This window comes from Haemaphysalis longicornis, unplaced genomic scaffold (assembly GCF_048455015.1).
Source record: "Haemaphysalis longicornis isolate Haplotype H1 unplaced genomic scaffold, Haemaphysalis longicornis Haplotype H1 scaffold_7, whole genome shotgun sequence".
NCBI lineage: Eukaryota > Metazoa > Arthropoda > Arachnida > Ixodida > Ixodidae > Haemaphysalis > Haemaphysalis longicornis.
In genome coordinates this window covers 100,175,253-100,192,468 of record NW_027526422.1, presented here as the reverse complement: position 1 = coordinate 100,192,468, position 17,216 = coordinate 100,175,253, and the positions used below count along the sequence as shown (strand labels likewise).

Genomic DNA, 17,216 nt, shown 5'->3' with positions numbered 1-17,216 from the left:
CAATGCACTCAAAGCGACACTCATTTCGTTTAACAATTTTGTAAGAGGCATTAAGAAATCTCATGTCAAGGGACATCTGCCAAAGCATCATCCCAAAAAGACCACGAGACATCAGTCGCGGGGAATGTGTTAAGGAAAACGATGCTAAAATAATAAAAAAATACAATGCGCTTCCAATCTGTGAAGAAGGATTCCCAAGGAAGCTGGGCCCAGCGGGAGGAGTGCACAAAACAAGACGCTTTTTTTTTTTAATTTTAGATAAAACATACGCCCTAGCTGAATAAAGCTTGGAAGGACTTCATTTTATTCTAGCGGACAAACATGGAGTTGTCCGGTTCCGTTCCACGCCGTTGGCATTTTACGGTCCGTGTAACACACCAAGACAAACCATTTCACTACGAAGGACAGGAGTCATGTCGTGTCGGGAAGTCAGACGCCCATGTGGAAATCTCCCACCCGCATAACGGGAATATCAACTGTGAACACCAGAGGCGTGGCTGCGCGTCCACACCCTTCCTCCCTCATCACCTCACGTGACGTATTTAAGGGGCCATGAAGACAAAATACAACTTTGCTTCATTAAAATGACTGCTTTGTCCCAATAACAATGATACCAATTTTATCGCAAACTTCAGAGAAGTTTCGAGGATATTACGGAAAACAGATGCAGTAGTGGCGACCCCCCCCCCCCCCAGTAATCATTGGGCAATTTCTCCATGACGTCACAGAATCTTGTTTGTGCAATTGGTGGCCACCGCTAAGACATGTGACTGGGCGATTGTAGTGGGGAAGCTAGTTTCGTTTGATCGCATCACCAGATTGTTAACAATGTTCGGATGACACGAAGGTCACTATGTTTTAGTGGGGGAGCATATTAGGTCACACCCGCACATAACACGTCCCTGTAGCGTAAAATTTGAAAAAGTGAAAAAAAGTTAAAAAATGTCTCTCGGGGCTGAGATGGCACTGACTGACTTATTAAAAGCCAGTTCTAGACAGCGGCCGAAATGTTGCACAAGTCAAAATTAGTACTGACCAGTGTAGCCAGTACTAAGTACTCGTAGGCATGATGTACATGAATAGCTTAGTGCACTGCCGCCCTCTAGCAAAGCAAAGAAGCGCATCGAGCCGTGCTACCATCGTTCTCCACAACCGCAAAATAGAAGCGGTGCAACGCTCTACGAACAATTATTCAGAGAATACAATTACTGCTTCCTCATTTTCTGGTGTTCTTTCACCGTGAACGTTTGCAATAAGTTCGGAAATTTAAGTTCCGGCCTTTGAATGCGACTAGAGCTGATTAAGTGTGCGAAAAAACTTGCATTGTTCGAACCTTCCTTTCGAAATACGAAAAATGCATTAACAGCTCCTCTGCACCAATACGCTATTATAAAAAAAATGTTTCAGGGGAATTCAGCAATAGAGCAAGCTGTGGGAGTTATTTGATTACAGTGGAAGAAAGGAATTCATACGTAAAACTTAGTTTGCGTGCACGTGTGGTTCAGCTCGGACCAACGCCTTTTGATTGACTGTTCGCGGCATCCCCTCCATGTCGTGATGGCAAAACTAGCAGCCGCACTACAATCGCCCAGTCAGATTTCTTGGTTGTGGCTTAGGTCGCTGGCCGCCAATCGCACAAAGAAGATTCTGTGACGTCATGAAAAAATTAGCGAAAAGTGACTGGGGAGCCGCTACTTCTGATGACGTGTCGTGAGCAAAGAAGATAAAGCTTCTGTGATACAGAATTTTTTTAAAATGTCAGAGCTGCTATCAGCGGCAAGTACGAATTATTTCCGTACGATAAAGGATGTGGCTGTCCTACGCTATATTCCCCTTTCTGCTTTTCATCTAAATCAGCTGATTGTTGTCTCATATCCTCTGAGCACTGGCAGTGGGCCACGAGAGGTCAAGCTTCCTGGTTTAAGTATGCACAAACCTTCAAGATAATTAGGTATCGTTATGTGGCGCCAGAACCATGGTTGGTGAAGGGATTCATTGATGAGATGAGACGATATATTTTCAGGCGGCCATATTTTCAAGCGGCCCGTGTTGGCTGTGCCCCTCAGAAAGGTTCTTTTGTAGCGTTAGCAACACTCGCCGAGGTTGAGCAGTTTCGCGTGGCTCCTGGAGAGCCGTGGTGCGCAAGCGGGCACGTGGCGGCCTGGTCCATTTTATGATCATGCCAGGGGTGGCCGGGTGTGGAACCGATGGCTCGTGCGTCGAAGCAACACCAGTGTGCGCCAGTGGAACCAGAATAACTGTGGCGTAATTGGTGACGCTACGCCGGAGACACTTGATAAATGAACATGTGTCACATAATGCGTATACCGTGTGTGTTTCATTGAAGCAGCAGGAAGCATGATAATCAAGCTAATCTTGGACAACCAGGAAAGCTACAAATAACCAGCTGAAACATAACTTACGCTGCGTATATTCTGGCATAGCCGAGCTAAGCCACTGCTAATTTTTTTCCTCGTTGATCTCAGAACATACCGCTACGCGACACATTTCAATTTCTTGTGGCATAGCCCCCTCCACCGTTGAAGTCGATCGTCCCGGTCGAGGGCGCAATGAATGAGTAAGCGCGGTTAAGATGTGGCGAGAGCAGAATAAAGAGTGGAAAAGTTCTTACCGCCACGGATGACGATGGAGAGCTCGGTTAGTAGTGGTCGCAGAACAGCGATGCTTACCGATGCAACGGAGGAGTGTCTAAAGCCATTGGAGTCAGGCTGGAGAACTTGGCAAGGGGATCATCGTCATCGTCTCGTTAGGTCCCGGCTGGTCACGTCGGCAGGTCTCGGCCAGGGGTGGGGCTAGGACGGGTATTTTGGTGTGAAGAAACACCCCCAAATTTTCTGAGTGGTGCATTTCTCCCTCTGTCTCCTCCGCATTTCGGCTTTTTTTCGATGACGCCGTGCACACTCCATATCGATGCATTATTATGTAAACACAAACTAAATGATTAGACAAGGAAATGGAAATCAAATGATGTTTTCACGCAGGCTGCCTTTATTTGTAGATTTCCTTTCATGGCGGTGTATAACATCCCCTGAAAAAAAAAACGAAATGGCTCGCACTAACGCGTAAGACTTGAAGGTAGCGAAGCTGAACGAAAACGTAGCATTTGTCCTCTTTATGAGCATTTGTCCTCTTTAGCATTTGTTCTTTTTAAGAAAATAATAAAATAAGAGGGCTTGAATGAGGGGACCCCCCCCCTCCCCGAGCCCTTGTCAGGGAAACAGAGACAAGACAACGTGATTTAAATAGGTTCTTAGAGGACATAGATACAGAATGAAATTGCACAGTAAGCCTACATTAATAAGTAAGAAGTTGTGTATAATAAAAGGCATCAGCATAAGAGGCACCAACTTACCCAATTACGTCATGAACAACTAACATTTTTCAGCCACTGCAGCTTCGCGGACTATATCGTCTCGTGGAGGGAGCCAGAAAAAAAGACAAAACGAAAGATTAGGGACCATGCTAGGGGTATTGCCATTGGGGAAAGGCAGGCATATACATCAAGAAATCGAGAGTAATGTGAAACAGACACGCACAAAGCTTGAACTTCCGCCTTTATAGTGTAGTACCGACGAGATGAACGAACAAATAGAAAATGATGTTGAAGTAAATGTCATCTTCAGCAAGTTGTCAGTAATTGGCCAAACCACAATCCAGCAGTTACTCGCAGATTCTGTGTGTGCATTCGCAAAAGCACTCTCAGCTACGTCTGCCGCCTATGTAACTGCACGACCTTTGGGGGCACAAGGTTCAAGATTACTAAAAATATCGAAAGAAAGGTCCGCAGAATGACGCGTGCGGAAAAGAATGATAGGAGTAACGCGTAGGTATAAAAACGAGCATCGTAAATTTAGGCACTAAATGAGGTGCAAGGCATGGTAATCTAAATTAGGACATGAAAGTATAGCTGCGAAGATGGAGGGAGAGTTTATTATTGAGCGGAGAGAATAGATAAATCACTGAGCAGAACACTGACCACCAAGACCAAGTGGCAATTAAAAGAGGACATGAAAGTCTACTCAGGGAAAGGAAACTGTGTACAATATAATAAAATTGGAGAATGCGTCATAAAAACGCTGGCAGGTCTGTGAAAGAGGCCTTCGTCATGCAGTGAACGAAAATAGGCTGATGGTGATTTTTCTGATGATTACAACAATGTGGACATCTTTGGCGTTATTAGAAATCTCAGAAAACGTAAAATGAAGGGTGATCGCAAGGAGTACGCAGGAGATAGTGGTTTCATAGACAAGCAAGGTAATAAGTGCGTTATTACAGCGCCTGTATTAATAACAGGATAATGGAAGGGATTTCTACACCAGTCTGCGAACTGATCGCTCAGGGGCAGTCATTTTTCTGTATTTATGGAAGTTGTGCCATGTGTCGGCGTACATACATGCGCTATGCCGGAGCAATATAAGTCGCCAGCAGCCATGTGTCCTGTTTTCTTCTCAACCATCCTTCGTTTGAATTTTTTGCTGACATTACAAATTACCACGTACTCGCGTAATGTTAAGAAATATTTTTTTCGTTACCTGCATCCATGCTTCCAATGAAATGTAGAGCGGTAGATGACCAGGATATACATTTTAACTGACATTTCAGTATTGACAAACAAGCGGTCTATTTACAGCCTATAGACGGAGCAGGTGTTTGTCGCGTTTCACGTGTATCGAGTGCAAACGATAAAGACGGGGCTGCGCAATATAAGTTTCAATGGGGGCCCACCAGTAAACGTTGCATAAATGTTGCACATATGGTATGAAGGAAGCCAAGATCAAGCTATACGTAACCCATAAAGCATAAAATATTTTTTACGTCATTTTTTGTGGTGTTATGTGATGTGGCTATTGAAATATTTGCTCACTACAAGCAAATAAAAACGCTGTCGTTTAGGAATTTCTGTGTGCCAGTATGGTAAATCTTCAAAATTCTCCGAAAAGAGGTGAAAACGTAACGCACGTTCTTTATTCTTACAAGTTAGTTGACACCAAGTTACAATATTGTTGCGAACGTAGTTGTGGGCGTAGCTGTTACATAATCTGAGAATAACCTTTCTGGTGTCAACACTGAAAGTTATCTCGCATGTCGCTTAAGCAGTCAAAAAAAACTTTTGTTCTTTGTGCCAGATGTTGTCCTGTTTTGCAGGGCAAATGCCACTCTAAAAAGTTTCTCTTTTTTTCGCTGCCCTTAGGAAGACGCTTTTACCGCAATTACGCGTCTAACATGCACGGTTTTTTTCTTGCTCTCGGCGCACCCTGGATCATTGAACAGACCTGCTGTCAAGGGCTATTTGTCTAGTGACCTTATAATGCACCGCTCACATGTTTCTTGTGCTTCAGGAGAATTATTTCAGCTCTGTTTCGCGGCAAAAGGTAATACTGCGTGAGGTGACGAAACTGCCTCCACCTACGCGAACAAGGGCCACATCAAAGAGCAGGGGCTGGGGTGAACATATTTGGTTGAGCATCCACATACGGCCATAAAAATTGTCCTGATTGCTCTTACATCTTCCTTTGCATGCACTGGAAAACTTGACGGAAAGAGGCAGGCGGCATGAGTTGCTTGGTTCTAGTCTTCGCATTTTTTACGACACTCGCTACTTTGTGCGGTAAGTTGACGTGACGATAAGTATACGTAGGTTGCTGCGGGGTTGTATGTACATGGCAATAGCTGTGAAGGTTGGTATTCTGGGATTGAAGTGGTGATATTCTGAGCTTTAAACAAATGTATGAATTTGCCCACTCTGCGAGAAGAGGGAAAAGGTGCCTCTATCTTTAGGAAAGCCTCCGACTCCATACGTGCTACCTCAGTAGAGCCAAAGAAAACCATTGTGGGTCGGGCAGTCAAAGCGGGCTGGAGCTGACAGAACAGGTGGTAATTGTAGAGGGTTGCTTAAAATTTGCTTTCAATTGAGCATCCTTACACCATGAGATGAAGGGTTTACGTTTTCAGAAAATTTTAGAAGATGTTACTTTGGGGGATACACTCAGAAAATGTTTCTAGATGTTCTTTTTGGGTGATACCTTGTTTTGAAGAATATTTTGAGATGATGTGGTCTTGAGATTTTCAAATGAAAATGGGGCTAAAATCAACGTTTGTTTTGAAGTGTGGCTACACGCTATCTTTTTTTTTTAAATTCGTGTAACAGATAGGTGTCGGCAGGTTGCTCAGATTACGATGAATGTGGAGTTGCCCGCATGCTGTTATACGACTAGGTTTTTAATTTTTATTGGAATGTAACAGCAGTTTATATCAGTATACTCACATTTACACTAAGAAACAGCTGATCAAGCCGAAATCATTGTCGCTTCGTTGAGCCAAGTAGGTTTGAAAGCGGTGACTTGTGATATCGCAAACTGAGAGAGGTGACAAGATTTCGGAGGAGCGTATCCGCATGCTAGCTGAAAGGACAAAAATTGAGGCTGTTAGACTTAATAATGTCCGACAGCCTTGCTTCACACAAGCATTTTAAACAGAAGCACCAACTTGTAAACATGAAACAGGCGAAACTACACAGGCGGTCACCTTCGTATTAACCTTCATTTTGGTTGACCGTATTGCCTTGGCGTGCAACTGGACAATGCGTTTTAGAATTTAGAATGGCTTTATTTATTTTAGTTACAATGCCATCACTTTTTTGAATGTGATTATTTTCAGTAGTTCTGACTTTAGCTTAAGTTTTGCCCTTGATGTTATTTTCCGATTATTTTTACAGGTCGATTGAGTAGGCCTTGACGTTTGACAATTCCGTAAACAGTGATAGTGCATTTTTAATTTAATATTGGAAATGATTAGAACTTCGATGAGGACGAGGACAAAGCAGGTACCGAGCTTAACAGACGCATACAGTGAGGAAGACGAATACGAATAGGCGATGAATCAAGATGGCTGCGAAGTACTTGTTTCTCTGTACATATTGTAGATGTACAAGCTTTTCCTCTACGAGAACCTCTTCCCTTGCCCTCCGTGGACGTTCTTCCGCAGAAGCGGTTTATCTACATTACCAAAATTTTGTGGCTGACTGGATATTGAGTATTTCTAGATTCATGTGTGACGTAATTTAAAAAACAGAATTCTTGCAGCTTTAATTCAAATATACCAAATTTAATTGTTCGTGCTTTTTCTTGTGTGCCGTATTTTGATTCTTTCTATTGCGGCAACGGTAGTTTTATCTCCAATATTTTTTTCAGCATCATGGTATGTACAGGATTACCTAGCGTTGTTTTGTGGCATACTGAGTGCGGAAGTTGAAAACAAAAAGTGTTTAAGACTGAAAGATTCCCAGCATAGCAGTTGTTTCTTAGTGTTGTTGTACCTAACCCAACCACTAGCTATTTCGTTTAACTTGGGGATTCTGTATTGACGTTTCTGTTTTGTTGACATGTCTAGAAGTGTTTTAAGCCTGTTGCAAAGTTGGCCGTTTTTTACAAAAATTGGGTGAGCATACTTGTCCAATGAAGCATGCGTTCTATTTTTTTACACTGCAGTGTCGACAAAAGGGTAAAATATTTCAGGAAAATTTGTCATGAAATGATCACGGTGAGCGTTCGTACATTGCAAGTGACCTCAATCACATAGTGTTAGGTTAGATCTGTTCTTCATTCGCCGCTGACGCTGCGATTTTCTCTGCACTAAAATTGGGATTATTTAGTATTCTTGGAGTCAAAGACAATTCTTCCTGGACAAAATACCCTCCTGGTTTGATTAAAGCAGAAGGTCAAGTAGCGCAGCAGAGGGGCCAGCGTGTGATATGGGAGCTATGGCGAAACAGTTAATCAAGAGAAAGAACTAAGTACTTATTGCAAAGTTTAGCTCCAACCTTAAAAGCAGCTCGCTACCAAATTCTGAATTCATTAAAAGGTACAATGGTTGTCCTAATGAACCACATGATTGGACCAGGTACATTGAAAGGGCAACGGCTGAAAGATCACATGGGTGCTCTGTAAACTGCTTGCTGTGTATATAGTACTTATGTTTTTATATGGCAGTAATATTCCAATATTATAGAGCATATATATATATTGATACAGCAACCATTAACGAGTGCGCATAAAACGCAAACACAGCCCTTCTAATCACACGTCCGAACCAGTCAGTCTGGCAAACTCCTCCTTCGTCTTCTTTTTCAGTTCATCTCTCTCTCAACCTGCCTCACAGCCCTAGCTCGGTTGTTCCGGTAACCATGTCTATTCTAATTTTCTTTTTGATTCACAACACTTTCCCCGTTGTACTAACAGAAGTTGCCGCTCCGATGTAATTTCTGTGCGGCCCTGGTGCAACAAACCCCAAGGAGACACGATCAATAAGAGCTTTCAAGTTTGCACTTATACACAATAAGGGACGTACAATGAATGCAAGCATAAGTGCGAGAGACCAGGACCAACGAGCAGCTTTCGTACGCGTAGGAAGATCTTGGTGCCCCAGAGAAGAGTATTCAGCATTATGGTTGCTTATAGTTAAAGCTAATATATTTCATCTTTTTTTCTGAGAGATACCATCCACAAAAAATATTTCCCGCATTTCCCCGAGGGGAAGAATGTGAAAGTGCGAATGCACGAGTTGAATTTGCGCGGTTCGGTAATGTTCGCGAAAGAGAGATCACACACACACACACAACTACAAAGAAAGAAAGATGCATTTATTCACAGACACCTATTTGTGTTCTCGTTGTACTTGATTGCTAGAGCGGATCTCAGTTTTGAAAGTTCGTGTCAGTACTCCTTTAAGCGGGTGCATTAGCCCTTCTCACGCCCGATTCCTGGCCAATCCCCCACGTGGGTATGTGCCATGTCAGCGGCCAGGCAGCGCGCGCCCATCTCCCCCCGTTGCCAAGGAAGACGAGGAGATTCCTGGCCAATCCCCCACGTGGGTATGTGCCATGTCAGCGGCCAGGCAGCGCGCGCCCATCTCCCCCCGTTGCCAAGGAAGACGAGGAGCGCGCGCACCCGCAGCTGTTGCTATGCGGACGGCGGCGGACGCTTCAGGCTCGCTTAAGAAGTGCATTCGCACTTAAAAGAGCCTGGTAGCTTGAAAATGTGATGGTGTAAGGAGCAAGTTTTGCGAAAACTAATGGTAGATGATTGACCATTACGAAGGGAATTAATTATTCTGTAAATAAAAATTAATCTTCCGATAAGAGTTGCGGGTAAACTCTTCGTGTTCAGTCGATATTTTCTCTTATGTCTACAATGACCCTGCGTCTCTTCCAGATTGCTTGGCCTCACAGAAAACGTGTGAGCCAAAGCGGGGCTTCAACGATCGGCCGGTCGGCTGGTGGTGCGATGACGCTGTCAATATGACCTGCTATGCACGCAATTACTACTACAACAGCGGCACAAACCGCTGCGAGATGTTTGAACACAAAGGTTGCGGTGGAAACAGGAACAATTTCCCCTCGATTGAAGACTGTATGAACCACTGTTTGTAAGTGCTCTTTCTCTATTTTTTCTCTTAATCATACACTTGTACATCGTTCAAATACGGTTTATGCGTGGAGACACTACGATGTGTGTGGGAAGACTGGCTTAAAAAGCCTAAAAGGAAAAAAAGTGGTGCCCAAAATCATTGATCAAATGTTGTTACAACGAACCGGAAGGAATAGAACTATTAAGTTTTCAAGCGTACTTTTTACCGGCTGAATTTGGACTAGTATCCCGTAAGGTAATTTGGGTTTTAGCCAGGGCTTGCTGTTTACCCGGCATTCCTTGCGCGGCGCCAGCCTCTGCAGTTTCATGTTCAGTTGAGAGGAAACGAAAATAGGTACGCAGTGGGCGCATGCGTTCACTCGTAGAATAAATCGCTAATAACAGTTAATTGTTCAAAATAAACGCACGAATGTTAACCCAGTGACAAGCAAGCGTTCTTATGATTCGTAAATACACACGGAACGACGCAAAACTACATCCTTTTTGCTTAGAACAACCTCTACATGCAAGCGGTACTGAGGTAATCAATGTTTTAAAATTGTAAAATGCGCGTACTGAAGTACAGCCAGCGTGATACTTTTTTTGTTGCAAAATTGCGACGCGTACTGAAGTACAGCCAGATTGATACTTTTTTTGTTACAAAATTGCGACTTTATTCGTATACTGAAATTTCATTGCCCCAGCCAGCAGCTGTTACGATCTGAAATTTCCGGAGAGGACGCCCCGCGTGTTCATTGCGTACTGTTCAGATAAATGCCTAGATATATGCAGGAACTAATGGGGTCAGTGTATCTCAAATGAGTTGGAAATGCTAGTATTCGGGGGACAGCCAACTGTTATCGAAAGTTGTTACCTCTTCTTCAAAAGCATAATTGTGGATTTGGTGTCTTGCAGAAGGAGCAGCACGAAAACTTATCCAATCAACCCAGCGAGGCTTGGTCAGGGTAAGTTTTTTACGGTGCTGTTTATCTTCAATCTGCCAAAAAAAGGTGTAGCGAATGGCGCTTCGCGAGGAGCCAATAGTTATTTTTCAATAACTTAGACGGTGCTGCAGTTCAACAGGCATTCCGTGCAATGAGTAGTGGTCCTAGGCAAAGTCGGGCGAGGGTTTGCCCGAACCCAAGCTGAAGTTTCAAGTCGAAGGTAGCTAAGTAATCTAAGTGAAAAACAATCCACATTTTACTGTTATTAACATACAGAGTAGCAGAATAAATCAAAATATGTGGATAGACATTCTTATACAATGGCAGGAGGAGGGAGTTGGGGTGTATGGCCTTTTTTAATTTCAGCTGTGATAACCCTAGAAGCCGCAGAAGGATCGACATTTGGGGGAGTTGGTATTGGTTGAACATCTTCGAACAACAGCGTAAGAACACAGGCGCTAGGGGGAAAAAATGACAGGACGACGCTGTCCGAAGCCATCCATCTATGACCGAAGCCAGCTGTCAGTACATGCATACGGCTTTGTCTAGGAAAGGTGGTAGCGTGGACGTGCTCATCAGGTGAAATGGATTGGAGAACGAGGGGGGGGGGTAGCATTAGAAGCAAGGAGCTCTAAAAAATTACCCTCAGAGCTGAAGGAAAGGTAACATGGGTAAGATTAGCCTCCCTCTGGATAAGAAATGAGGTGAGGCGGCAAAATAAACACTTCATCGAGTGTACAGCAAAGTATACTGAGGTTATAAAAACAACGCGAGTGGATATGGCAGGAGATATGACTGCCCACTCAGCGGATTAGAACGGTTGCGCAGATTTCAATATGACTCCCTTGTGTTAGACCTCTGGTAAGAGCAGAACCTTAAAGGGGTTCTGAAAGGCGTTTGGCACAGTAAATGAACTAACGAAGTTGTTACGGTTGGTGGTCACGTCATCTGTTCTAAGCACAACATGTTTATGTGGTAAGTTGCGAAGTTTCGTTGCAAAGTACGGCGTTCCAACCCTTTCCTGCGTCTTTTTGGGCCCCGCCATCTTCCGGCATGTACGCATCGATTCTCCCACGTGCGTCACGAAGCAGAAATCTTCCAATTGGACGCCTTTTTCTCGCAGTTCCGGCGAAGAGAAGCGTAGTCAGCTCAGCGTCGACGGGTCTCGGCGGCGTCAATTTGCGCTTCCTGCAGAACGCTTAACGCTTTCGTGTTCTTTCGTGCTCTTTCAGAGCACCTTGTCACGCGACACCAACGACCACACGAACACGTCGTCCGATCGAAAGTCCGCATGGTGTGACTGGCTCCCTGACCGAAGACGCTGTCAATACCCATCGGCCCAGCGATCGTACGGAATCGATTGAGAAGCGAAACCAGCTGCACCTCGACAACATCCGTGTCGTAACGAATGCGGCTCTGTTCTGTTAGTTAGTAGAGTGTTATAAACATACTAAGATCTAAGAAGTTCATACAACTCAACACTAGCGCTAATGCGATTCGTAGTTCGGCTTACGACGCTTCGGCCGTTCGCTTTGGCGATCCAATTCATTTTACGGAGTTGCAAACTGCATATTCACGTGCGACCAGCAGCGCCAGTTTAGGGCAGAAGACGAGTTACGGAAACTTTATTAGGAAATAAGGAATCAATATCGGCCGAAGGTTTTAGTGTAAAGCGTAAAACAAAAGTACGGCGGTCACTATTCCGGCTGGGTGAAATCGCAGTCCTACCCGGAACAGTGCTGTTCCTGGAGATCAGCTACAGGGGGGGCTTCAGAGAACCTCAATTTGAAACTCTTATTAAAGAAATGTTCAGTTAACCAGCCAGGAATCCGTGAAATCAGATCGAAAACATGGACGTGACACAAAGCGTGGATTCCAATGTAGTATACAGGTTATTTCCATCCCATCGCCCCTTCTGTCGTAGCGCAGTGGGCGCCTTATGATCAAGCTTGCTCAATCAAAGTCGGGGGTTTAAATTCCAAAACAGTCATACTTTTTTTATGCTTCGAAGTGGCATGGTTTGCGAATCGTATTCGGGAATACAAAACAAAACTTTTTTGTGCAACTTTGGAACTACCACATCAAACATCATTGCATCGATTATTATGTTCGATTTATTCTGTTTTACACTCGTGTTATGTATATATTAAAAAGCAATTGTACCTTCATAAAACAAAATAAATGATGTGTGCATTTTGCAACACTGAATGTCGTGTCTTTATATATAATAAACATAGTTTCCTCCTGTCTCGTTAAACAAGGCACAAGGTAGGCTTGGAGGAAGGGGTAGTTAGAAGTTCTTCTAAGCACCATAGGTGAACCGCTTCAGGGAAACGGAAACAAGGAATCTGGGGAAACAAGGAAACTATGGTGGTTATAAAACCGCGGAAAACAGGCAAATAGAGAGCGCAGAGAAGCATAAAATTGGGATTGCTTGGGGGAAGGGAGGGTTGGAAGCGTTTTATAATTAGGGTAGGAGCGATTAAGATACCTCTAGGCTTAAAAACTAGTACAGGCGGAAATTAAAAGTCAAAGTGAATGATGAGTATGAGAAATACGTGATGACAAAGGTACGTCGGAAAAAATTGTGGAACAATGTGTAACGTTGAGAACAACTGCTAAAGAAATGCAACCACACGTGTAGGATACAGCACCAAATCCAGGTACAAGGCGTCATTTCTAGTACGTTAGGAAAGGCGGGTAAAGAATTGCTTACTTCGGAGGAAGTGGAGGGTACCATAGATTAAGAATAACGTATAGAAGTTCAAAACGTAAAAAGGCGAAAAAATTTCTTGGCAATCGTGGCAGCAGGGCCGAACCAGACGGGCAACGCATATGTGGTCAGCGTCATTGAATGTACTGTGATATCAAGGACGATTCTAAAGCTGCGACGCAAAAGGGCTTAGTAACGTAATCTTAATACAAAGGGGGGGGGGGGGGGGGCAACCAAAAGGAGAATTCGTACAGAGCTGACAGAAGTTAACGTCATATTTGCAGTACGAGCCAACTGCGAGAAATGAATTGGTGACAGAAGTAAAGAATCATCGTCTGCCATGACAGCTTTTAGAACAACATTTTGTTGCATTAACACGGTGCATTTAAATGTTCTTCAGTTCAGGACAACCCCCCCCCCCCTCCCACCATATGTCTTTTCTAGATTTTAGGGAGCTTTCTGCAAAATGGGCAAAAGTTGTGTTGACATACTAACGAACAAGATGGCATTAAAGCGGACTTTGTGGGGTTGTTCAACCGAAAATTTGAAGGGTTACAGAATAAAGATGCCTGTATTTTTCCCATCATTCAGAAATATGCATGTTTCTTGGTTGGGGGTTGGGGGTGGAGGGAGGGTGGAGGATGCGACACTGAACTTGCGTACGTCCACAGGGGTTAGAGCCGAAAGTACGCCTGTCGCGATGGTTTATATTAAGACAAATCAAAAGTGATTCGAAAAGAATAAAATGGAACTTGGCTTAATGTTCCTATTGTATTGGGCAAGCGGAACCAAGATGGTCCTTTCACTGCCGCATACCCAATACACGAGTAAGCGCCCTCTTCCGTGTGGGCTTTCTCGATCACAGTCTACTTTACTTTGTAGGCTGTGGTTGAGAGTGGCCTTCACGAAAGCCCACTCCTTCCTCATCGGGATGGCCAGTAGTGCCCTGTGGAACACCTGTGAGGTTGAAGAGACCATCGAACATGTGCTTAGTTATTGCCCCCTGTATTCATCGGAAAGACGCGTTTTGGCCGCTGAGCTCAGCCGATTGTCCAATCAACCGCTCAAAGTACAGACTATTCTAGGACATCGACCCCTACAATCAACTTCACAGAAAGCAACAAAGGCCTTCTGCGTTTCATGAAGGACACACGATTGGATGAAAGACTATAGTGCCCACAAAGGGACTAAAGTGTGTGCGGGGCCCCACTCCTATCCCCTCTTTTTCACCGGCCCTGTCTTTCATCCCGTGACCACCCCTTTCCAAGTTCCGAGTAGCAATCAAGGCTCTAAGCCTGGATGACTTCTCGGCCTTTCCGTGCGCTTTTCTCCTCTCTTTTTATTGGGCAGCTGGTAGAATAGCAGATTCCACGACTTAAGTACACGGAAGGCCTGGTTCTTATAGCCAGTAATGAGCAATACAGAAACTTGCATTGTGGTAAGAAAGCAACATATCTGACCCGACATGAAATTTTTGGGCACCGAAACTAGCTACTGCATTTTGGATATGTTTTCGCGCTCCTCGTATTGGCGATTCAAGAGGTTATCTCTTGAGTTGGAAGTGCACGAGAGAGAATGTTGTGGTTTCTCAGCTAACTGCTTTGCAAATTTTTTGCTAAGTGCCATGTCCAACTATGTTAGCAGTCCTACTTCGAAAGCGGAGTGGAGAGGGGGGTTACGACTACTTTCAGCGCAGCTCTGTTGAGTCAAAAAACTTTTCCTTCCACCAAAACAATAAGGAGTGATTTCACTGTGTGAAGTTGGGTTACGCTAAAGCTGCCTAAAATAGGAATTCCACAGAGGGTTACAGAATACAGATGCCTGTATTTTTCCCATCATTCAGAAATGGCAGGAATTATAAATTGACGGTTGCGTAATAAAACTTGGAAAGACTATAGTTTTATTCAAAGGGGACAAGTATGCGACTGCCCGGTTCCCTCGAGTAGAAAACCAGGTATGGAATGCATTACGTTTACAACTTCTCCCTGAATTACTATAACAGGTGGCATGAAACTCGGATCAATGGTACAGTCGTGTTAGCGACGAATTGTCATATAATTGTTTTTAGAAGCGCCCTAACAAAAGGATAGTTACAGCCATTTTCTGCTGAGCATTCCTAAAAAAGTTAGCTTTGCAACAGGAATTTTTTTGCCACTCCAGATTTGCTGACGGACACGAATAATACCGGAACACCTAGCCATAAGAAACTTCGCGGTAAAACGGGAAACTTAGATAAATACAGTGTCTGTGATGTTCCTCACTTTCAGTACTTGCTAAATGGCTGGAGCAGCTGCCTGATTGCAACGTAACCTTCAACCCAGCCACTGAAAGCGGAGGCATTACGCGCTTCTTCCTCAACTCGACCTCTCACCGCTGCGAGCCGATCAGAGTTAGAAACGGAGACAAGTATTTCCCTGCGATGCGATACTGCGTTGAAAAGTGCAATCCACGTAAGTATTCTTAAAGTAGTCAACGTCACCTTACACCGCTTTATCAATGCAAAGTGATTCGTTCACCGTACTCTGCATAATATTCATTGTTGACGCTTAGCTACACCCACCTGCCAGGCCGGCATTTTGTTTCAACGCTAGAGCGCTTGATGCTGAACCTTGTAAAATCGCGTCAGTAGCTTGTGGGGCGTCAAAATCACGTAGAGAAACGAATCTGGGCGATCAAGCACTATAGCTTTGCTAGGCTACGTAGTTCAGTCAAAGTCGACGAAGTAATAATGCCATGAGAGCCAGAAAACACGTTAATAGGTGGTTAAAGATCAAACTCGTAAAATTAAGAAAACTAAGTTTGAATCAATGGTGGCGGTGGTGGTGGTGGTGGCCCAATAAATGGCGCATACCCACTGAGGGGATTGGCCAAGAAGAGTTCTTTTTCCATTGTGATCAATCTTGCAATGCAAAATATTGGAGCAGAAGAAACAATTTGATCTCATTTGAAGAGAAAGAGAAAAAACACGAAAAACAACGGAGAGAAGAGTAGGAAAACTAGGTAAAAGTCAACCTAATCGGAGTGTTTTATCACTGCAGATGAGCTGTCTCCGAAATGAAGGAGTGGATGGCGTTGCACACTTCCCTATGGCATCGGCCCAGCCTAGTCCGCCCAAACGACAAAAGCACCGGTACAGTCAAAGGCAGTCCAAGACGTTGCAAGGGAATTTCCAAAAGCCTTCTCCGATGGTTAGAAAATCGGCGGGTAAAAAGAAAGAAATGTTCTTCGGATTCAATTTCTTGGTAAAAGTGGCCCAAAGGGGAGGTTGTCAGATTTCCCCAATCTAGATACCGATTAAGTGGAGGTACACCACAGTGAAAAGAAGTCAGCGGTACTTCACACAAGTGAGTTTAGCAGATACTTCTCTTCCAGTGGTACCTGAGGTGTTGTTCAGGAGAAGTGTTCAGACCGTGACCAGAGGCATCTTGATTCAACAGGTATAGGCGATAACGTGCCAATAACACTGAAGAAAATGGGGGAGGGACCTTTACTATAGGCAAAGCCACAGCTGTTTTAGCTAATATGTTAGCGGTTTCATTGGGGGTTAACCCACAGTGGCCGGGCAGCCGAACGAGTCGAATCTCCCGCACGTGAATGGGGATGCAGGAATAAAAAGTTTTAAGAATAGAACGTAAAGTTTCTGAGGAAAGAGCCATGCACAAGGACAGGGAGTCGGTGAGGGACATCACCAAAGAATTAGCCGAATGAAGTTTCAGGATTGCAAGGAGAAGGGCGACAAATTCTGCATAAAAAATGGGGAGTAAATCTGGTAATCGCAATGAAAAAGACCACTTCAATGCCGGAGAGAAAATACCCACCCCAATCTTCTCGTCTTTTTTCGAGGCGTCAGTTGCAATTACCACGTGGGATGGGTATTCGGACTGGTGAGCCAGGAGAATGTTATTGATGATGTTAGGCGGGAGAAACTTAGCATTTTTCGGGAAAATATTATCAAACGAAATCCTTACTATGGTGGATGGCAACTGCAAGGCGGGAACTGAAAGCTGGGGGGTGTTTCGTGAAGTAAGCAACTAATTGGCAAAAATGACCTGTGGGCGCCGGAGCCGAGACCAATAGGAACCAAAAAACGACATCGCATGCTGGAAGAAAACAGCTTGTGGTCTGGCCATCGGG

The 17,216-nt window shown here is 44.2% G+C and overlaps 1 protein-coding gene across 1 annotated transcript; it reads left to right on the top strand.

Annotated features, from left to right (window-relative positions):
* Positions 1 to 5,217: 5,217 nt before the first annotated feature.
* LOC144146440 (anticoagulant protein rhipilin-2-like) lies at positions 5,218 to 16,140 on the top strand. Its single transcript, XM_077678395.1, has 5 exons — positions 5,218 to 5,629; positions 9,231 to 9,444; positions 10,341 to 10,390; positions 15,350 to 15,532; positions 16,121 to 16,140. The coding sequence occupies exons 1-5, from the start codon at positions 5,575 to 5,577 to the stop codon at positions 16,138 to 16,140; spliced, it is 522 nt and encodes a 173-aa protein (XP_077534521.1). The 5' UTR covers positions 5,218 to 5,574.
* The last annotated feature ends 1,076 nt before the right edge of the window (positions 16,141 to 17,216 follow it).

Excerpts from the sequence above, each read along its gene's own strand:
- LOC144146440 (XM_077678395.1), top strand. The coding sequence starts at position 5,575 with ATGAGTTGCTTGGTTCTAGTCTTCGCATTTTTTACGACACTCGCTACT. Across the intron at positions 5,630-9,230 it reads GACACTCGCTACTTTGTGCG|ATTGCTTGGCCTCACAGAAA; the intron begins GTAAGTTGACGT and ends CGTCTCTTCCAG. Across the intron at positions 9,445-10,340 it reads GACTGTATGAACCACTGTTT|AAGGAGCAGCACGAAAACTT; the intron begins GTAAGTGCTCTT and ends GGTGTCTTGCAG.